At 40.1% G+C, this 24,363-nt stretch overlaps 1 protein-coding gene across 1 annotated transcript in view; it reads left to right on the top strand.

Moving 5' to 3' along the window:
* Cntn5 (contactin 5) overlaps positions 1 to 3,449 on the top strand; it is a 656,861-nt gene extending 653,412 nt beyond the window's left edge. Inside the window, exon 23 of the mRNA XM_050162227.1 lies at positions 3,349 to 3,449. Coding sequence (XP_050018184.1) covers positions 3,349 to 3,449 — 101 coding nt within the window. The remainder of the gene's footprint in view (positions 1 to 3,348) is intronic.
* The last annotated feature ends 20,914 nt before the right edge of the window (positions 3,450 to 24,363 follow it).

Raw genomic sequence — 24,363 nt, 5'->3', positions numbered from 1 at the left:
TCTTCCTCTATTGCTCTCTGTGTCAGTCAGAGTTCTATTTCTGTGAAGAGACACAATGACCAAGGCTACTCTTATAAAAGAAAGCCCTTAATTGGGACTTGCTTACAGGTTTAGAAGCTTAGTTCATTATCACCATGGCAGGGAGCATAGTGATACACAGGCAGACATGTTGCTAGAGAAGTTGAGAGTTCTATATCCAAATCCACAGGCATCAGGAAGAGAGAGAGACAAGCGTGGGCTTGGGCCCTTGAAATATCAAAGCCAACCTCCAGTGACACACTTCCCAATAAGAGCATACCTATTCCAACAAGGTGCCACCTTCTAGTCACTTCAAAAGTCCCACACCCTGGCGACCAGGCATTCAAATCTATGAGCCTATGGGGATTCTTCTTATTCAAACCACCACACACCACACTCTCCAACTTTTCTATATATTGTTTGAGAATTTCATATATATTTACATATATATGAAATATATATGTATATTGAAGTTTTTATCACATCAAGCTCCTACTCCCCCTTTTCTAACTTTAGGTGCTCTTTTTTTTAAAACCCACTGAGTCTACTTAGTGCTGCAAGGTTGTACAGGCGTGTGGGACCATCTACAGAAGAATGAGGAGGCTTTGCAGGGACCACATCTCTGAAGAAATTAGACTCTCCCTCAGTCAATAAAGATCATTGCAGAAGACTGGGAAGAGAGAGTGTAAGGGGCAAACTGTGGATAACTATTGACAAACAATGCGTTCCAGACACGACAGCATCATTTCTCACATGAACTCCACCTTTGTTTGAAGACAGGGTTTCTCACTTTACCTAGAGTTTGCTCTATTGGCCAGATTGGTTCATCACTGCTTCCCACAGAGTTTCACAGCATCCACCTCTATAGCCACACAGGATTAAAATCACAGATGCATCCCTCCATAAGTGTGCTAGAGATTCAAACTTAGTACCTTATGCTTGTGTTCCAAGATATTCACCCTCTGGGTCATTCCCCATCCACCATAGCATCTTTTGAGTCAAGAATTTCATTATGCCGAGTCTGAGAAGTTCCTTTTCACTCAAATACAGATTCTGTTGAGTCATTTGAACTGTTTGGGAATATTTATACAGATTTGGATTTCACAATTATATTTTAATTAACTTGTAATATCTATGAAATAACAATTTTTATGTTGTAGTTAATAGCATTTGGGCAATTACCAGTTTCTAAATTTCAATAAAGTGAAATCTCATAGTTATATCTAACTTAGCCCCATAAAACCCAACTGAGGCTTGGTTTCATTCTTATATTGTCAAAAACAAATGCTTGAGAAGTTGAAATGGCTTATTCAAGTAAAACAGCTGGACAGCTTCACAGATGAGGTAGATCTTATCCCCCAGTACTGCTGCTTTGTGCTTGGGTTTCTCTCTTGTTTATTTGGCTGTGTTAAGATAACTTATCTAATTAGTAGGTTTGATTTAGAACGTGAAAGAAAGACTTTACTCAGCATCTTTAAAGACAACTATATAGGATCATCAATACCTTTAACACAACTATTTCCAAACTAATTAAAGATGTGTGGGCATTCTTTAGTTATTCCACATGTGCATGCTACTCCATCGAGGTCTCTCATCTAAATTACTTTCCTTGTCCTAGCTCAGATGTGGCCATGAACTTTACAATCAATACATTTTTCACAATAGGAAATTACTCAAAATGTTCCAAAATTTTAATGATCTTTACTATTGCATTAGTAACAAAAACTGACAAAGCAATGAAGACTTACCTTCTGTGTGGGTGTGGATGCGTGGATGTTTGCACATGTGGTTTATCAGTAAAGTTATTCTTTTGCACTGAAGTGTGTTGGGAATAAATTAAAGTTCGCTGTCTCTAACAGCAACAAAAATGCTCCATTTTGTCATTGCGCTTATTGGACTAGCAAAGCTAGCTTGTAAGAAGATGTTAAGATTTAGGTAATTGTTTGAATTCTTATTCTTATGTTTATACCCAGAGTCAGTCACTGATAATTTTTGTCAACTAAATATATTATCGAGTCACTTGGAAAGATAGTGTTAATGAAGACTTGTTGTCTTGTAAGTACGTCTGTGGGGGACTGTCATGGTTGATGATTGGTGTGGTAAGATTCAGCCTATTGGGTGCAGCAGCATATCCTAGACTGAGATCCTGGACTCTGTAGGAGAGGCATGATGTGACAAGTAGGCATACTGCACTTACGTGGCTCTTAACTGTGAATGTGGTATGGTAGCTGTATCAGGTTGCTGCCACCTTGACTTCTCTGCAACAGTGACCTGTAGTCTAGATATGTAAGCCAAAATAAATAAAACTATTTCTTCCCTAAATTGCCTTTTGTCAGAGTGATTTTATAACAGCAACAAGAACGGAAACTAAGTCACTGTTTTGAGACACAATCCAGGAGAGCATCTGGACCTACAATCTCCAGCTCAGTATCTAAACCACATTCATCGTCTTTTGTTTTCTTTATTCTTTCATTTTTAGGTCATAATATAATTACATTTCTCCCTTACCTTTATTCCCTCCAGACCTTCCCATATACCCCTCCTTGTTCTCCTTCAAATTCATGGACTCTTTTTTTTTTTCCACTAATTGTTAAGCAATACTTTTTCTCATCTGCCAACAGGAGGACCACATAAGAATGATACAAGGATCAACAAAGATAGTATAGGTTAAGACTTTTTACCATGCTTGACATACAAGGAGTAGTTATGTCAACGACTCTGATATTTCTGTATTCTTATTGCTTGAAGAACCATTCCTAAAGTTACTGTCTTAAAATGGTTCTTAGTTTATGAGCTTATGGTGCTTTTAAACCACTTTAGACCAGTCAACTCATGTAATTCGATCCATTAAATTGCATATGATGATTTGATTTCATAAAAGAACTACCCCTAAATATAAGAATGCTAGATATGTTTGCCTTTTTGCCAACTTTGAAATGAGGATCTAAACAATCAAACATATGAATATAAAAAATTATTAAATTTTGTTATTTATGGAATATTATGAATTCTTGTCACATCACACTTTTCCTAATTATTTTTGTTTCAGTTATTGAACTGTTGATTCTCTACAACAATAATTTCAATCCCATACTTTGACCTTAAAATACTTCCTACCTGTGCACCGCTAGTGGAAATCACCCGTTCTCATTGTTAGATTTGTTTGTTAGAAATGGTTCAGCTTTTCGACACATTTTGCAGACCTCCTTTTGGGGGCAGAGACTTCAGACAATGCCTTATTTTGTAGCAGAACAAAGCCTGGGACAGAAGACCAACCTAAGAATGTTTCTTAGAAACTGGCTTCATTGGAGGCTTCTCTTTTGTTCACAGGTGGGAAAATCACGAGCGCTCAGTCAACCCTGCACTCTCTCTCCAAGTGGTCCTCAGTAACACTGTTCTTGGCTTTGATGCTTCCTTCCAGTTCCTGGTGAAAGCTGCTCATGGAGTTTGCTTTTCTTTGCTTTAGCTTGAGAAAGCAGCAGTGGACAGAGCGCAGAGAGAGTGGAGACCCAGGATCCTGAGAAATGCTTTGAACGTCTGGGACCACAGACAGTGCACTCTCGGGAGCTGGGGGGAGAATATGAGTTACCCGTCAGGTTTCTCTTTGAATTTTGTAAATGGAGAGGACATTTCTTGGTCCAATAAAAATATGCAGATTGTATGTAATGAAATTTTGTAAGCAAAGGTAATTTCTGTCAGATGTATTCTTAATTTTTTTAATATGTTGGAATTTGACTTTCTATTTGGGGACTGAATGCCATCCATCGGTTACAGAGGTGGCCTTTATCAGCCTACACAAAAGCAAATGCAAATCCAAGAAGGTAACATGTTCTCAAGACTCTGAGTCTGGTGTTTTCCAAACTTCCCATCAGATCACTGCTTCGACACCAAGCCAGCAGGAAATATGAAAAATTGCTTCAGTTATTGGGGTCCTTGATAGGGAAAATTCATAAAAGAATTCTAAAAAAAACTATGGTATAACTGGATAGCAAAATAGCAACATTTATCAATAGGTGATTCTACATATGCCCAGAGAGTAAAGTATTAAGGTAGAAATTTACATTAGAGGAAGTTAAATAGAAAGTGAGTCCAAATTGATTGAGTGACATGTGACCTAATAGCAAATACAGTCCATGTTTAATGCCAAAATAGAGTTTGACATCACAGAAATAGTGCCTGCTGAGAACTGCGATGGCAAAAGCCACAGGTGCAAACATAAAAGGGAGAAGAGGATGCTGCAGAGATGTCCCTCTTCTCCACCCATTGTCAACATGGAGATGGAATTGAGTCCAAGGCTTTATTCTTATTGCAAATGATTTTTTTTGATTTTTGCCAGCTTGCCCTTTCTTTTTTTTTTATTGCAAATGATTTTAAAGACAGTTGGTGGAAAAAGTAATGAAGCAAATGATTCAAACAAAAATATCTAAGCTTTTAGATACTGCTATATATCATATGCCACTTAAAAATGCTTCCCAACTACTGTGTAATAAAGAGGGTCTACTAGGTTCAATGATGTTCTAAAAGCTGAGTTGTGGAAACATGGCATTGCCACAGGGCTTCAGCTAGTCTAGCCAAAGTCTGCATTGCTGGATTCCATGCCTTCAGAGACAATCCCATTAACTAATTTAAGGATTCAGATTCAACCTAAGAGATAGTTCACAGAAAAGCTAAGTGAGACACTCTTACTTCATGATCAATAGGACAAAGAGCGCAATGATGCACAAGGGTGGGTATCACATCTATGAAGATTCCAGAAAGAATACTTATAGTAACCTCACTTTCCAGAAAAACCCTGAGATGCTGGCTATTTGAGCAATGCTCATATGAGTATGAAAGTTAGACTCTATTGCTCTGACTTAACATCATCTAAGTAACTTTGTATGCACCATGAATAACAAAAAAAGAAAGGAATGAAGAAGAGAAGGAAGAGAGAGAAAAAGAAAGAAAGAAAGAAAGAAAGAAAGAAAGAAAGAAAGAGAGAGAGAAAGAGAGAGAGAGAGAAACAAAGGAAGGAAGGAAGGAAGGAAGGAAGGAAGGAAGGAAGGAAGGAAGGAAGGAAGAAAGAAAGAAAGAAAGGAAGGACCGTGCTTAACTCAATGATGTTTGGGGTGTCTAGCCTGAAAATCCTCAAAGCGTTTTCAGATTGCAGTGTGACTGTATGCCAGTTATTCATATTTTCTTTGGATAAAAGTGTATCCCAGACAGCTCTAAGTAAAGGAAAGACGATGTGAAAGATTGTTTTAGTCAACAGACTGTTACAGTAAATACTAAGACAGTGACTATTCAAGCCTATGAATAATAAAACCACGTGGCCTTTCTCATGTGCCTCCTGGGGAATAGGAGAGGCTGAATTTCACCAACAGAAAGCAAAAGATGGGATTCCCCAAGAATGGTGTCACTTGCAGAAACAAATCATGTATCTGAAAAAGTGTAGAATGGTATTTTTTAAAAAAATATGTTTTTCATATTTGGTGAATTGAGGCTTTTTTCATTTATTATTGACTTTTTCTTCTAGACTTAATGAAGAACTTTAAGAATCAACTTTTTAACTAAATTCTCCTAAAATAAAACCTAGAAAATAAAAATGTCACAACATGGCAGATTCTGGTTAATCAACATTCCCAAACCACTGGTGCGTCTCTACCGAAATATCCAGATCCAGAGCATCTGATGCCACAATCTCGCTCAAGTCAGAGATGTGGGACGTTTTTACTCAACATGCACAAAATTTGCATTTTGCATCATGAACCTATTTAAAATAAAAAAGTTTTCACTGTATCCGCGTTTCTGTATCCATATTTGTTATTTTGTAGCAAATAGACAGCATTCTTATCAAGGAGTATTATTTTTCAACAACAGTACTGAGAAAGCTTTTTCTCTGGTGGAATGGAGTCTTAAATCACTACAGAGACTGTAATTTTTATAACACCCATTGAACCATAAGAAAACAGCACTCCTTATCATGAGACATTTCATGACAGCAAATGTTTTGCATATGTAACTGAAGGTACTGTGGACTCTGTGTCAAACCATTAGATATATTGTATACAATCTGTATATATACTATATATAATGGTATATATCGTGTGGAAGACACAGTATGATAATAGTTCTGTGTACTGTTCTTGTAACATTAGACCTTTTTAATAAACAATTCATTTTTATTGACTTTTATATTCTCTCCTGTCAACTATATGAATGGCAATATGTCAAACTGGCCACAGAATGGCTATGTTTATAGTGATGGCTTTGTGTGGAAAATAACATTTGTTAAAGCTTTACATGTTATTATTTTGGGTTCAAAACTATCTATGAGGTCTGAGGAGCTGGCCATCAGATAAAGGTGCCTGGCACCAAGCCTAAAGAACTCCTTTGTGTCACCCTAACCTATACACATTTACACACATAAAAATAAATAAATAAATAAAATACTGAAATGTAACTTTGAAAATCTCCATAGATATCTATCCTAACCCCAACTGGGCCATTTATATCAATGTCAAAAACAAAACAAAAAGAAGTAGAAACGGATTAAAATCAGGGTCAAACTCAGGAACTGTTCCTTCTCTAACCAGCAGGCTCTATGGAACAGGTAGGTAGAGTGTATGCTAAAAGCATTCTTTGGCGTTTTTGGTTAGCAAGTCAGTCATAGTCTGTGCTAGGTACAATTGGCACAGGTATTTGTTAGCTCTTTTGTGCCTTCTTAGCAACATTTCTTCACGTCTACTTTCCCAATAATCATGGAGTTGTTTACTTACAGACATTTCTCTACCATCTAACTCCAGCCTCATGCAGAGGGGAGTGTATTATATCTACTTTGAGAATTTTTTCACTGGTGCTTAGCATAATATGCAGATTACTTAACAAGTGAACAGTAAGTTAGATGAATATAAAATTGACATAAGATGGCTTGGAGAACAGGCTTCCCACAACTGGATCATCATCAACTCACCTGGGATTCTACAACCCTGTGTACCCATTCAGTGGTTCACAGATGAGAGAAGCTATTTTAAAATACTGTCAAACACAAAATAGTACAAGTCTACTAAGAAGACGATGGCAATATTTAGTAATTTTATATATGGATTTCCTCTGACCTAAGAACAGTGACTAGAGAAAAGAGGAGGTGAATAAGGTAGAGGAAACAGAGGAGAGAGGGAGGAGATAAAGAAGAAATAACAAAATTCCAAAAATAAAGCTTTAAGGATGTTGTATGGTAGAGTGTTTGCCTAGCATGCACAAGACCTTCAATTTGTTTCCCAGGATAAAGATAGTGTGAGAAACAAGGATAAAGATGATCAGATGTTGAGTTACTAGATAAAATGCTAAGAAAATCTTTAGCATGTGAACTCAGTAGTGTTCACATAACTAAAAGAGACACTGAGCCAGGAGATAGATCAGGAGAGAAGAGAAGGGAGAGGGGAGGGAGGGAATGGAGCAGAGAGAATGATATAAACTTTCTCTACTATCTGTTGAAATTCAATATGAATCTGACCAACTTTTCTCATTTTTATTTTGCAAGAAATACTGGATGAAAAATTTTTAAATATTGAATAATATCACAAGTCCAGATCCAGATTGAACCTTAATGTGAGGTATTCAGCTATACAGCAGATGCATTTGCTACCACAAATAAATGACACACAGAGGTAAAATGGGAAGTGATCTGCTGTATTTTAAAGAGTGACATCTGCTGGACACAGTATGGGTACTTCTTGGGGTCCTGATTCACACAGACTGACTCACTAAGAAGGGAACCTTTGAGAATATGGAGGAAGTTTGAGCATGAGCTAAGTATTAAATATAGAGGAAAATTATCAGTATCTCTAACAAATTTTTAGTATTTACCAGTAAAACATATCCTAAGGTATGTGTAGGTAAATGATATGTGTAAAATGATATGATTCTGGAATTTTCCTCAAGAAAATCAAGTAACTTAAACCAACTTTGGAGTGAAATTATATGAAAGAGTATCAGACTGTTTATAATCACTAAAGATGAGTAATGAATTTAAAACACTTATTATTCTATTAGTGTGTGATTAATAGTAAAAAGGCAGGAAGTATAGGCAGGGTCAGAACAGAAGAGTTCTGGGATGAGGAAAGGCTCAGTCTGCAATCATTAGCCAGACACAGAGGAAGTAAGATGAGAATGCCTCACTGATAAAAGGTACCACCCCACGTGTCTAACACAGACAAGAATTATGGGTTCAGATGTAAGAGTTAGTTAAAAAGAAGTCTAAGCTATTGGCCAATCAGCATTTTATTAAACTAATATAAATGACAAATCTTTCCAGAGTACAAACATCCCATAGCACTGCTGCTTTCATGTGTAATAAAAACCAACTGTGAAGCAGTCACCAAACCTTGGTAAGGAACAGAGATTTCATGTCTTGGCTTTCAGTGACTTGACAAACTGACAGGCCTGCCTACAGATACCTTTTATATGAAAACAAAACTTTTACCAAATAAAAGTGATCTGAATCTTCTATGTATTTGATTTTTTTAAAAAAAGAAAAAGAATTTTTCTCCTTACAAAAACATTATAGCATGTCACCTTGGTAGTTATTGTTTTATTTTCTGGTTATTACATCATGGTGAAATATACACCTTTATCTTCGTAATGCATGTAATTAATGACTCATAGTCATGCATGAATATGTTTTTGTATCATATTTTATTAGATTAATCAAAATAAAATTCCCAGAATAGCTATTTTCTCTGAGCACAGAAAACTGAGCCTGCAGTTTGTAATTAGTTGCTATGAAAAAAGTCCATAGGCTGCATTATATCAACAGTGACCAGGTATCACATACACTTAAACAATTCAGAGATTGGGTGGGGGAAACTGCTCAGCAGGTAGATAAGTGTCTTACTGCTGTGCTGACAAGGTTAGTATATCCCCAGAATCCACCATAAGAGGAGAGAACCAACTCTCACAAGCTGTCTTCTGACCTCTACATGTGCAAAATAAATCCATAAATATATAAAAATGTAATTATCTTGTACAGAAGACAAAATTTTTCAGAAATATTCAAAGATGGCCAAATTCTTACCTTGTTTCCTCAGTTTGAATAAACTCACACCAGTGACTGAAAAAAATTAGAACCGGGGAAAAAACACCTATATCAGCTCACACATCTGGAGCTCTGTCAAGGACCTCTGAGTTAAGTTGCACATTATCCTCTCAAGAGGGCTGATAATTGTTTGAAAGAAGGGATCACAATAGCATTGAAGTAGTCCAGCAACAGCCATTTCCAATGTGACAGAAACTGGCTTGCTATGCCTGCTTCCCAACCCCTAGGAACATAGCTGAACCACATCACAGTTCCCCATAGACTGTGTGGAATGTTCTCACTTATGGAATGAAATATGTCAAATGTGTACCATCTATCCATGTCCAACCTCTTGCATCCAAGGGCTTACTTTCAAAGAGTTGCTCAAATGCAAATTATTTCCAAGCATTCTAGGGAGAAAAGGAAACATTATGAGGATGATGTCTTTGAATTAACAATGATAATTTGAGACAGAAAGATAAAATAAACACTTCTGCACATATCTCCACACTCCCCAGGTCTTGTCTGCAACTTAAACCATGATGATATGCTAATTTATCACCAACTGCAACAAAGCCAATGGGCCCCTTGACATTCATGCAACCCTAGTGCTTGGGTTAAGCAACACCATGACATGGAACTCTAAGCATTACACCATGCCTGTCTCTCCATGTCCAGACATGCTCTCAGGCCAGTCATACCTTCAGTCATGATGCCAAGATCCAAAGCTGTCTTCTGAGCAGCTCCTAGAAGTATTGGCATATGAAAGTCCCCAAAGGCAGTTGCCTGCTGTGTGAACACTGAAGATGAATGCAGCCACAAAGATAAGAGTGTCCCCTTGCTTTGTAAAAATATCTAGCCTTCTCCACAATGTGCCCCACAGTCTGAAGCTACAATTGGCACATATGGATTCATGCAACCTCAGCAGAAAGCAATAAGATGGTGTGCACATTGTCTTAATTTCCCATTCTTGCCTCCCTCACTTCCTTTTTTTCCTTTACACACCTTGCTCTGAGACCTCCAAATCCATTTGCTAGAGAACTGGTCAGAATTGTTCTCTAGTATACTTTGGAGTTATCCATAGCCTTTAGGAGAAATTGTTGTTTTGATGACTGACAAAAATATTATATAAAACAAAACTGTATCAGGCAGTTGTGCCAGGAATCAAGGATGGTGAATAAACAGAGTCTTGATGGAAGATCTGTCTTGAACTTTTCCCCAGTGGCATATGGCAAATAAATAAGAAATTTGGAAAATCATCATTTTAAACCCCTAATGAAATATTGATTTTGGAAATATTTATCAATGGTTGCTAAGAAAAATCATTACAAGAATGATGAAGAATCTGAGTTTGGCCTGAAACTAGAACCTACTTATTAATTTTAGCATTACCAAAAATGGTTCAGTCCTACATTATTGACAACCTGAGATGATACAGTATGAAATATATAATACGCCTGTAAGCTGTAAATAAATGCTATTGTAAGCGTTGATAATTAAAAATAAACCTGAGTCCTAGGTTTAACCAGCCTCTGTCAGTTGCACAGGATATACACCAGAATACACAAGAAATAGAAAATACACTCTGAGAGAACATGAGGGATTAATTAGCTATGACAGTATGCACCTTATAATAGTGTAGAGGGGGAAGGACAAAGCTCTCCTTTAATTAGAATTTTAGAAAAGAAATGTAAAATACAAATACCTTGATTGAATTTTAGCTCAAATTATAAAATATTAATAAATATATTCGATGACCAGAATAAATGATTAAATTCATGTTAAAGTAATTGTTTTGGTATAAAAAGGGACTGCATTGGTTATTTCTATTTTTATTGATTCTTTTCAGATTTTACATCATGCATCCTGGTGCCATTCACAGCCCCCCACCTGCCATCCACCCTTGCAATCGCCACCAAAATTTAAAAGAAAAACCAAAAACTAAACAAAGCAACACACACACACACAAGGGCTAGAGGCTTCCAGCATCTGCTACAATACTGATAATGGGCTCTCTGGCTTCCTCTTGGATATCCTGTTGTTGTCCCATCATAGAGATCCCGCAGTTTTGCATCTGTAGGTCTGTCCCCTTCACTTGCTCCAATAGCACACAGATAAGGTGGATGTTGGGGTGGGCCAATTCGTACTCCTGGTTCTGGGTCTGGGTGGTAGCTGGACTGGTCAGCCAACCAGCTTCCCCTCACTGTCACTACCCAGGTGAGGGCCAGCCCACCCAGTGCAGCAGCAGCAAGGAGCGGGACCAGTTCTCCGGCTCTCGGGCCTCAGGTCCCGGGCCTCACCCACACTCTCACCACCAGGGCCAGCTCCACTGTCCAGGCAAGGTGTAGGAACCCCTTTCCCTCAGTTGTTGGTTGGGATGTACAATCAGGGAGCTGGGGTGGGGGGGGGGAGCTCTCCTGCTCCCGTGTGCAGACATGATAAGTTAAATAGAAACAGACCATCCAAAGAAAGTTCTTCCAATGGTTACTTCCAACCATTACCACCTTCCAGAGTAGAACTCTGCCATCAATAAGTTTAATAGAGGCCTGAGTCTCAGTAGTTTACCCTGAAGCAATACCTGGTTGCAGGAAGGACCATAAACTAAGACTACCTGAGCACCACCCAAGAACAGACTATCCAAACAAAATGCCCAACGTTCCAAGTTCCAACCACTATAGATAGGATCACCTGCCAGCCCACACTCACCAGAACACCCCTAGACAAATGTCAGCCAATCGGGGTTCCTGAACCTCAGAAACCCCTTACCCCACCTTTGCTACTAAAAAACCCAACTCTAACTGAGCTCGGGGCTCTCTGTTTATTCCAATATGTTGGACATGCAGAGAGACCGAGTTTGCAAACTTGCATAAAATAAAGGCTCTTTGCTTTTACATACGGGACTTGGTCTCCTTGTTGTCTTGTGGGGGACTTCGTGGATTTAGACATAACATCCCAAGGCTGGCTCACCTATGTCACCCATGACAATCAGTGATAGTGTGCTGCAGCTGGTGAGGGGCAAGGCTATTTCTCCCACTCTCATGATCCCAGTGCCAGCTCTCTCGCCCTCTGCAAGTAGCAAGGGATGGGGGCATCTTTCCCTCACCCATGCCACCACACGAGAGGACAGGATCAGGTCTGCAGTTCTCACGCCCTCAGGGCTGACTCTCCTGTGTCCCCAGAAACTGGGTCAGCTCTAGTCAGCTGCCCAGGTGAGGTCCACACTCAAGGTGAAGCACGATTAATAAGAACTCAGAAAGAGAAGTTGGGGTTCAAATTTTCAAGATTCGAAATGCAAAGCAGCCAGACACAGGCTCTTACCTCCACCTCAGTCCTATATGGTGATTCTGTCTCCAGGAATCTCAGAATGAGACTATGTCTGTGAGCCGTCTCCTCCCGTCTTATAATTCTCTGTGATTCTAGGGTTCAAAGAGTGAGATTAAAGGCATGCACCACCTGGTCCTATGGCAGCCAGTGTGGCTACTGGGATTAAAGGTGTGTGTCGCCACTGCCTGATCTGTGAGGCTGACCAGTGGGGCTGTTTTACTCTCTAATCTTCAGGCAAGCTTTATCTACTAAAATACAAATGAAATATCACTACACGAGGTGAGAGGTGTAGTCTTTGGTGGCAACATGGGCCACGGACAGCAATACAGACCATGACTATGAAGGGTCATAGACCCAGGCATGAACTTAGGCCACAGCCGGGGTCCAGACATCACCATGGCCCCAGGTAGCTATACAGGCCACCTGATTCAACATGGCCCCCGCAACAGTGTGGCCCTCAAACACCAACAAGATCCAAGTGGCAGTCCAGACCCTGACATCAGCATGTACTTCAAATGGTCTCAGGAGCTATGGACATCAATTCAGACCCTAGCTGCTGTAGGGCCACAGACCAGGATATGGCCCTCAACAGTGACGCTGGACTGGATGACACCGCGGCCCCAGTTGACAGTGCTGGCCTCTCAACTTGGTATGGTCCTGGAAGTGGCACAGCCTTTGGGCACCAACATGGTCACAGGTTGTGTCCTAGACCCTGGCCATGCATGTGGTCTTTGATGATACCATGAGCCACTGGACATAACATAGACCTCATGTGGTAGGATCATGAACCCAGACATGGTCCTCAGCAGCAGCCCTGGCCTGGATGTCACTACGGTCCCAGGTGACAGTGCAGGACACTCAAATCTGCATGGCACCCACGGCAACATAGCTCTTGGACACCTACCTGGCCCCAGTTGGGGACTCATACCACAGGCCTCTGCACAGCCCTCAGTGACAACAGGAGCCACAAACACCAGCTCATGCCTCCTCAGTTGCTATAGGTCCTCGGGGCAAGATTGGCCCTTAAATAGCCCAGACCTGGACATCACCTTGGACTCAGGAGGCAAGTAGGCCATTTGAATTAGCTTCATTCTCAACACCCTCACCTCCTGAGCCCCGCCTCTCTCCCCAGCCCATGAACTGCTCCACCACTCTCTCTCTCTTTCATCTTCCCACCCTGTACTCACTCAGCATAATGGTGCCTGACTCCCCAGCACCATAGGCATTGGGTGGCACTTGGTTGCGTGGTGCCCCATTCAGCAGCATGGCGTGACGCGAAGCTGTTGATGTACCGCGGTCCAGGATAGAGTCCCCAGGCCTCTTCTAGTTGAGTCCTGCCCCAGTCAGCAGCATGCATGGCATTGACCTGTTGCTGTATCGTGGCCTAGCACTAGAGTGTCCTGCCCCTCCAGCCTCATGGCATGACAAGGAGCTATTGCTCTGTCCCACCTTCGCTACTGGTCAAGTCCTGACTCACCAGTGCCTTTGGTTTTGAATTGTAATATTTGAGGAAAATATACAAAATTTTACAATGGAGATTTACTTTAAATCATAGTTGAGATAAAAGAGGGAGGGAGTGAGGAAAGAGTAGAGGGAGGATGGAGGGAAGAATGAAGACAGGGATAAAGGGAATAATAGAGGGACAGAAGGTTGGTTCAAAGACTGTTATGTTTCAAGGGGGGGAAGCTGACAGGGTAAAATGATGCTAATTAAATTCACAGAACATTACATGATTCTCTTCAGTTAGATTTGTTTGGAAATTTTCATAGGAAGACATTCTTAAATAATCGCCAAAGAACAAAAATCAGAAGAAACAAAGCGATCTTTGCTAACATGCTTTGAGGGAAGAGAATCAGTGTCACGTGACAAACTGTCAGATTTCAAGCTCTGCTCTAAAGCATGTGAGCCGCTTGCTACTTTGGGTTTTCATTTCTAAGGAATCGATCTGCAGACTTTCAAATCACCAAAAAAGGTTCCAGTCCTCTGAGCACCATTTATTCCAGGTTTCTAAGTCAACATTCTCTTTCCATACTTACCTTTTCTATTTTCACATTGTTTGAGGTAGTGTTTTGTTACACAGCCCAAGCTGTCCTCACGCTTGAGATGTCCTCCTGCCTCGTATTTCTAATGCCTTCTGTGCAGTCTCTGTCATCACGCTCTTTAAGGTCTGCCTGACATTCTTATCCCTGTCAAATGTGGGACTCCCCTTTTATCTTCTCCCTCTCTTCCATATGCTGCCTGGAGCCCATGTATGTTTTTTTTCTGGCACTCTGGATTTTTCTCTCTTGAAGCCACCACCCTTTGTGAACATGACTGTTTATCAAACCTTTGTGCCTAACTCAAAATGGCATGGCTCTGTCCTTCCCGATCTCCCTCCTCCAGGCAGCGCTGAGGCTGCCTGTTGCATTTTTTTCTTTTAAATCCCAATAAAATTGTCCTGTGCTTCCTTCTAAGTCAATTCTTAAATTCTTTTATTAACAGGATTAAGAACCCTAAGAGGAAACCCCCACCTGTGGCCCTTAGGGAGACACCCCCAAAATTCTGGGTATAAGCAGAATGTCGCTCGGCTTGCATGTGCTTTAGTCTACAACTTATCAAGGACCCCACTGAAATGCGGGTACATTTGTGCATTGTGCATGCTTGCCATAGTGGATATTATTGATGCCTGGTCACAGGATTGATCACTCAAGAAGAGGCAGCAGTACTCTTATCCAAGCACACTTTATAAAGTAATCCAGTTCTTTAACAGTGACCTACAAACAGGCCGTTGTCTACACCCAGTTGTGTGGTGCACAGCTGCGACACTGTCTTCTTCCTCACAGACTGATAGCTGAATGAAACAAACCGTTCAGTACTCATGCTCTCAGTGAAGGTGACAAAAACCTGTTCTTCTACACTATTAGCATCACTAATGAGGGTGACTCATAAAATCTCAACAGTCACTTAAAAACATTTACGTTATGCCGAGTTTGCTAATTTCCATTGGGATTTGTCCCTAATTATATTAACACAATACTTCAGCTATAATTTGAATATAGTGACAAAGCAGAGGCCAGCTTAGATCATTTTTCATTATTTTTAATGACATTAAAACTTTTTCCCATTTACTACTTCTGAGCATGAATTTCAAATCCCTTCCTCATCTCCAGAACTCACAACATTTGCCGAGGACCACATTGACCCCACAGGAGTGAACTTACTTTGGATACAGTACCACCAAAAATAAAACTTTCCCTGCCCTTCCCTTCCGCCTTCATTCACACTAGTTTGCATATTTTATTGTTTAGCTAATATCATTGATTTAAGGGCTAACTTATAATAAATCAATACCCAAGTTGGGCGATATTCTAACTATATAAGTGATTTTAAGAATGACTTCTTTGGGACCCATTCAGAGATTTGATGAAGAGATGTCTCAAATGGTACGAATCTGGAGAGATTGCTCAGATAATAAGGATTCTTGAGAGATTGCTCAGACAATAAGAATTCTTTGTTGATTCTGCAGAGAATCAGAGTTGTCTCTTACCAAGTAAGAAACACCCATGCCACCTGCAACTCCAGCCAAGGAATTTGACGCCCTCTTCTGGATTTCAAAAATATCCATTCTCTCTCTCTCTCTCTCTCTCTCTCTCTCTCTCTCTCTCTCTCTCTCTCACACACACACACACACACACACACACACTCATATCACACACATACATGATATTAAAAATAAAATAAATCATTAAAATAACTGTTTTTTTAATGTTTGAGGATGACAAAAGATTTCATTCTGTATGGATCCTTTTTTCCAGTTCAACCCATTTATTAAAAAATAGTCTGTACTTAGCATATAAATAAAGGAATCTAGGTCAGCATATGACAGAGACACCTGCACATCTGGGCTTCCTACCAAACTGTTCACAATTGTGAGGTTATGGAATTATTCCATCTGTTTGGTTTAATCTTAAGAAAAACCACTCTGCCAATACAAAGAACTCCAATAAAACCAGATTAGACTGAATTAAAATGCCCCTGTTTAATAAATGTGGCACTCTTGGATGGACTGATACAACATGGGGGAGAGGGGAGCCCATACAAACCCGAAACCATGTGTTCTGTTTTCTGGCATGAGCCTAAATACCCTGTGGGAGTGGTCCTGACCCTCCCCAGGGAGGGGTCAGCTCTTGGCAGGCTGGGAATTGGAGTCCAAGCATTTGACAGGCTGGGAATTGGAGTCCAATTCAATATTACAAGCCTAAGTGGTGGTCACCAGAGAGCTGGATAAAGAAAATATGGCAGAGGTACATTATGAAGTTTTAGTCAGCCATAAACAACATTGAAAGTATGTTGTTTGCAAGAAAACAGATAGAATAGAGATTATATTAAGCAAAATAATCCAAATTCAGAAGGATGACACACTGTTTTTCTCTCAGATGTGAAACCTAGATTTTATATAGAAACACAAATGCATATATAAATATGACTTGGAAGCAGAACTATTTACCTAGGAAAAGGAAATGGACCAGTAGGAGGGGTGAAAAGTTTAAATTCCCAGTACTGATGCTGTCACAGAGGTAACAAATCAGACCAGGCAGAATTAGTAAATCCAGACTTAATCTGAGCAGAGCAAAGCAACTTCGGGGTGACCCTTGGGAAGGTAGGGGAGGAATCACATGGCAGATAAGGCTGCCAGGTCTTATGTAGCTGTAGGTGTGGTCTGGAGAGCCCCAGGGAGGGACTGACTTTTGGAGGGCTTTCTCAGGGGAATGGGAGAAGTTAGACCAGAATGTGAAATGGTACTCCTAGGTGGAGATCTTCAACATCCCAACCTTTTTGGGTATATATGGACAGTAGTAGGGCATCCGCCCAAACCGGGGGTGGGAGAGAGAAGGGCAGAGAACACAAAGGTAGATGTGGTACACGTAGTTGCAAACTTTTATGGGCCATCACTATATAAGATGACTATTTGCCAATGAAGCATGTCTTTAAAAGCTGTTCTTGAGTGAGTTATATTTAGAGCAGACACTTATGATGCCAGAATTTGAGACATGGGGGCAGAAATACCAGAAGTACAAAGCCAATCTCAGCTACATAGTTGAAAACAGCCTGTGTTACATGAAACCTTGTCTTTAAGAAACAGAAGGCAATTCTCTCTTTTTCCTATTACTTTGTTTATTAATTGCACAAATTTATATTAAATAATGTGTTTTGTTAATATGGAAATTTTAGTCAAAATTTAGATTATTTTGCCTCAAGAGCACTCTGTGGGTGATCAATTAGCAGCTGTTTTGCGAACTAAAGGTAAAGACATTGCACATGAAAAATGGGACCCTTGCTTTTTGGTCAGTGATAAGTCAGAGGTAAGGATTCACCTGCAAGATAAAGGAGCATAACGCTTTATTTTAAATATTGGGGTAGAAGATTCAAATACAGAAAAAATATCTTGCAAAAATAAATGAAGTAGAAAAATGCAATGCTCAATCTCATCCTGATTTATTTTTCTAATAAGTAGCCATTTGCATTAAAGTAGCCATGCAAAACCCTGACATTCATAAAACATAAGCAGATCAAAACATACAAACACACACACAGAGACACATGCACATGCATGCACGTGTACACACATACACACACAATCCGACTACTATGGAGCTTACTCCAAAACCACAAACTCTAACGTGAACAGGATCAATGGACAGACCTTACCTGGTGAGTTATGTTCTAATTTACATGGTAGCATTTAACAGCTACTGATGAGAAGAATGATGTCAGGCTTTGGTGTCCTTGCTACCTCAGTTCACTCCTGCATCCAACAAGATCACAAAGTATAAATTTTATTTATAGAGGAAAAAAGAGAGAAAACTAAATGCTTGGCTTTCACCACATGATTAAGTCTTTCCAAACAGTGTATACACCCCTGGCTACTGGGGAGGCAGAATAAAGTGACTGAGGTCGGCACCAGATCAGACCCAACCCTCCCTGCCCTATGAATGGCTCCTGTAGACCACAAAATAACTTTTACTGGAAAGGTAACACATCCCTGAAAAGAGGATTTCACTTGCTTTATCCACATAATCCCTTTAAGAACTCTGCCCTGTGCGTCTCACTGCTGCCATTAAATAGACAACATGAGAAAAACTAAGGAAACGCTGTGGTCTGACGAGAGCAGAGATTTACTCTCACGCCAGTCAGCTGTCTGGGATGTCTTCCACCTGCCCTGCTCTCTGACTCTTCCTCAGCGCAGGTCATCCAAGAAAAATTAACCTTTTGGCACCAACATTGCCATCTCCATTATTCATCGTCCCTTCCCATTGGTGCCCACAGTGTGAGCATCATTCAAAAGCCAGATTTGATGCCAGGCACTGAGAGACCCTCATTTGGCCTCTTCATATTAAATTCGTTTTGTTTCCTCCTCCTTTGATTTCCCTCCACATGCTGATTCTCCTCAGGACAAAGATAAGATCTTGAATTTGTTTCTCAGAGGTTAGTATCATGTTTTTACTGTCTTCCTCATCAACACAGAAAATAATAAACACTTCCACTGCTTGTAGATTCTTCAACTTTGGCCAATAACAACTTAAAGCAGTATATCCAATTAGAGAGGTTACAGCATTTGGAGCCAAACCTGGCTTGACATGGACTCAGTCATGACGCATTCTTGTCACCCAGGGGCTTGAGTTGTCTTGATTATAAAATACAGGGATGAAAGCAGATGATCTTGGAGTCTCTTATTTCTGCACATTAGGGCCGGGGATGGGAGTGGGTGTAATTCTTCTCAGCCATCAAAACCTGCAAGAGTATCATCCGTCTGTGTCAGCTTTTGCCATCTCAACTAGCAAGATTCACTAGTCAGACTAACCAAAGCAGCTCTCTCCTGTATTGCTCCCCTGTGTCCACTAGATGATTGGTTTTACTAGTTCAATGCTCTCTCTTAAACGAGAGAGAGAGAGAGAGAGAGAGAGAGAGAGAGAGAGAGAGAGAGAGAGAGAGAGAGAGAGAGAGAGAGAGAGAGAGAGAGAAGGAGATCCAGGTCCTGTGGACAGCGGTGACATGGCAGGTGCTTGTGAGGAGAAGACAGCCAGGGAGCATGAAGCACAACTCTGATTGGGAAAGGACAATGAGGGAAACACACTGGTCAGCTCAACAAGTATAATTCATCATTTTGTGCCAGGAATTTGCTAGACAGTGAGGACTCAAGGCAACACAGAAAGTAGAAATAAAAATCACAGGGCTCATGCTATCAAAGTCGGTAGCTGAGCCATGTCCTACCCACCCGCTTCTGGCTTCCTTTCATTGGTTTTCTTTCTCCTACAAGAAGCAAACTGCAGGAGTCCATGTGAACCTAGTTTCTTGGAGTTCTTTACCAGCCTGGCTCAGCCCTTTGCCTGCAACTTCTCTTCTAACCCACCATTCTAAACGGTACACTATGTATGTACTGCTCACCCCCAAATTACTCTGCAGGTGCCATGGTCCATATCTTCTCTGACTGCTCCTGCCCCAGTAACTTTGTTCCAAATATAAACCAATAAGCATCCAAAATAGCCAGAAGGCTGCCATTGGCCAGAGGCAGAGTTATTAAAAAGACGCAAAGAGCAAGAGTCACCACAGCAGTCTGCAGGTAAGCAGGGGAGTGTTGAGATCCACACAGGCTGTGGGCAGCAGCTTCTCCTTGTACCTTTCTTTATTCATGCAAAGGTAGTAAAAGTTGGTAGGGTTCAACTTTTAACCATTTATTATCTGTAATGATTACTTAGCACCTCTTTATATAGGTATTTATTCCAAATATTGAGATAAAATTAAAGTTTTATTATTTTTTACTAGCTCCCATGTTGAATTCACTTAATGATTTTCTTGCTTTGTCAAGAAAATGATCTTCAGTCCTTTAAATATTTTCTAAGAACTCCAGGCCTCCCACACAGCAGAGAGCCCACACAAAGGCAAAACCCTGGGCTTTCAAAGGATACCATCTCATAGCAGGTTAGTGCGTTAGTAGAAGTTCCTATCCCCATGACAGACTAGATCTTGACAAGGGTCTCAGGACTCTATGTCTTGTCTTTAATTCTCCCCATTTGATACCTTCTGCTCTCAGATCACACTTTAACCAGATGCTAGGACCATCCTCACACTCTGATCTTTATTATTTTCCTCTTGTGGCTATTAGTGCTTTATCCTTCTTGACCTCCTAACTCAGAAATGATAAAGCAGCAAAAATTCAGTAGCAGAAGAACTTGACGATTTTGTAAAATTTTAATTTCTTCTGTAGAGTCAGAAGAATAGGGAAACACTAGAGAAGACAAGGGGTCTTAGCATTACAGTTACCTTAGAGAGACACAGGATGACACGGGTGGGCTCTGCAGATGCTGGAAGCACTTCCACATGTTCTTGTCTGGCTGTCTCCACCAGCTTCCCACCGACTGTCATTGGAAATGTGCTTTATGGTTCAACTACAAGTACTCAGTGAGGTATATGCTGCTCGGTTGTTAATAGCTATTTCAGGGTGGAGAAAGTGTGTTTGTTCCTAACATACTTCATGACGCTGCTGGTAATTCCTGACTACACAGCCGTTTGATGCAGAAATAAGACCGATAGCAGAGACATCTGTGATTGCTATGGCTTCCTATTTCCTCTCACCTACGTAATCCTAAGGGAATTGGGGACTTTGGTTCAATCTGGCTTGCAGCAATAAGCAGGGCTTGCTCTGTGACACTGAAAGTGCATTACTGGTGTAACTTTTTAATCAAAACTTATTTCCTAAGTCATCTTCAGGCACAAATTAAAGAGCTCTAGATAATGGACACTTTTCAACATTAGATTGTCTTTCAGAGACCTAGTGAAATGGGATAGAAGGCTCAACCCTGGCTCTCAAGCATCACTGCTTAAATGAAGTAGAATCAGACAATGGGGAGGTGAGCACAAGGTTTCAAAGTAGGATGGGTTAGGGAATTCTGCCCTTAGAGAGTCCAACCCAATTTTTAAAAATCAATTTGGAGATAAATTCTGTGTCAGAGGCTTGGGGATCTTACAGATATTCATTAAACCCTTTTCCTAAAGAGGATAGCATAAGACTACAGCTGATCTCTTTAAAGAATAGAACCTTCGATAGAAAAGCCAATTTTGTTTTTATTTTTTTGAAATCAGTTTTTCTGAAACCCAGTGACTTGATTTTCACTTGCTGCTGAAATGTCAGGCTTTGAAAGCTCTTAAGTGGTCAAAGTGGACATCTGTGGTGATCTCAATTCCAGGCACATCCCCAGTCTCTCATTCTGCTTTCAAGAGGAAAAAATCTTCATAAGTTTTAAGCTGACAGTGGCAACAGCTACAGCTTTGCCATAAAGCCAAGCTGCTGAGCATAATATTAAGTGCCGGAGCTAAACCTACCCTAAGGTAGGTGACTCTTGGTTCATACTAAATTCAATTAGAGCAGCTTCATTTTCATCATTAAATTATTTTGATGGGAGTCCCAATATCGTCTAAGGAAAGAAGCTAGCTTGGCTATAACTCACAGAAGAAATGCCCTTGTTTAGTGAGTCAAGGAAGAAGCAGGTCAGAATGGACCTGTAGTGCTAACATTATGTGTGTCCCTTGCCTCTAAGCCATCTGATCCTAGGCAAATGGATTCCATTATTCCTCAATCATGCTTGACAAATTTGTGTCAAATTTTTCTTCAAGTACGTCACACAACAACTTTTTGTCTAAAGGATATTAAGTAAGGGTGTATAAAACAGAGATGAAGGTGCACTCCATGGCCATTGTGATAGATGACTGACCATCATCAGCAAGGATCAGGTGCACAAAGTTTGTGACAAAGCAAAGTAAACAGTATTTCCAAGTCTTCTGTAAGTCAGGTGAAATAATATCATCCACACACCTAGGTCTACAGCCCAGCTGCATACACATACCCATGGGTACAATTACCCCACTTCAAATACAGTCACCATGTATAATCTGCCAGATACTGGTTAAAGTACTGAGAGATAATGGCTGCTGTAATCTTCCCATCACCCCAGGCTGGCAATCTTCATAATACTCAGTAGATGAAGAAGCTGAATGACTCAATCACTGCCATATTGCTAGAAATGATAACTAAATCCAGGGTCAGCCCTCAACTGATTTCTGGGCTCTCTTCTTGCATCTTACAAAATTATATTAGATAAACTAATTTTAATTCATTAAAATTGGATATTTATGACTCATCAATTTTCTGAGAATTCTAAAAATGTGTAATACTCAAACCTGTGAGAACTGAAACCACAACCTCTCTGATGATCTGGCTCTTCTGGAGCCTAGCATTTGGACCTTGATATATGCCATACACTGCCATAACCCTAGTCATGAGAACAGGACACAATGTCCCTCTGCATCCTATACACTGCCATAACCCCAGCCATGAAAACAGGACACTATGTGCCCCTGCATACTATACACTATCATAACCCCAGCCATGAGAACAGGACACTATGTCCCTTGTATACCATACATTGCCATAATCTTAGTCATGCCAACAGGGTACACTGTCCTACTGAATAATGTACACTGACATATTCCCAGTCATGCCAACAGGACAAGCATAAAATTGCTGGCTGGATCTTAGCAGTCTGATTGCATTCTTCTGTATTTCAAATAGAATTTTGTGTTTATTTTTATAGCACAAATAAGTAGGTGAAATAGGAGCTATAGGAGGTCAAGTCATTGAAAGATCCTCTTATGCAAATGACACTCAGATAAAAAAGGCAACTTTGGAGACAGGAGACATTCTTATCTTGTTTCTATCACAGTCTAGGCATAAAACATGTGAAGTTTTTTGTTTCGTTTTGTTTAAATGAATAGATAAGCAACCAGTGGTGTAAGTTCCTTGGCAGAATCTCATGAAAGTTCTGTAAATTAAAAAAAAATAATGTTTATGTAGGAAATCCCATATCCCCCTAGCATGACAACGTAGTTAAAGATGTAACAAAATGAATAACAAACATTTATACAAAAACCATGTTTACCAGTTCTTTAACTACATCTGTTCCTTTTAATCTCCAAAACAACTTGATGAACTTGCATTTTAATCACACTTATAAATAAATACACATGTTTCCTTTCAGAGTCATTGTGATAGACCTCATTCATTTTGTAGCATATGCCTCCCCTACAATTCTTGGTGTGTGGTATAGATTGAGTAAATAAATCAGTTGTTTTTCTGCAGGATGGCACAGTGTAAGAACAGAGTCACAATCATAGTGCCTTCTATACCATATCTGGATGAAAAGTCTGTTGGGATTACAGCTACCTTAAAATACTTCTGCTTATCTTTAGTAGTTCACTAAAGAACTATTTGATTTCTCCCTAAGCGGCCATCATGATAAGCTGACTATATGTCATATACAAAAGCAAAAGGCAAACCTCCATATATAATACTCAGATTCTACTTCTATAGCCCATGATTGAATTAACAATTAATCCAAACCAAGAAAGCCAGATGCAAGAAGAAGATATATGTGCAAATGAGAGATTAAAAAAGTCAGGCGAGCAGGCTAATTGTAACATGTCTAGAGTTGGGTTATTGAGATCAGTAAACTATATCAGTACCTGAGCTGGCCAACATCAAAGTAAAATCTACACAACTGTCTGAACTGCAAATAGAAAGACTTCAACCTTGGGATAGGTCCTAAGGTTACCATGTGCAGAGTTTGGTGAGCATTTGTGCAGGAGGCATTGGCATGCATGTTACAAAGTCGTAGTCTAGTTGGATGGATAGAGTGGTGCAGCAAGGAGGAGGGCCACTTGTTCATCCCAGCTGCCCAGAACCGAAATAATCACACAGAAATTGCATTAATTAAAACACTGCTTTTTAGTGGCTAAATGTTATATTAATTTAACTCATTTCTATTAATCTGTATATCACCATGTGGGAGTGGCTTACGAGCAAAGATTCTGCATGTCTGACTCCACCTTCTTCTTCCTACCATTCCATTTAGTTTTCCCTGCCTAGCTCTGTT

Source organism: Alexandromys fortis, unplaced genomic scaffold (genome assembly GCF_014885135.2).
Source record: "Alexandromys fortis isolate MF-2015 unplaced genomic scaffold, M_Fortis_MF-2015_v1.1 scaffold_112, whole genome shotgun sequence".
NCBI classification, from domain to species: Eukaryota; Metazoa; Chordata; class Mammalia; order Rodentia; family Cricetidae; genus Alexandromys; species Alexandromys fortis.
Note: the sequence above shows the minus strand (reverse complement) of the source record. Positions and strands in the feature narration are given on the sequence as shown.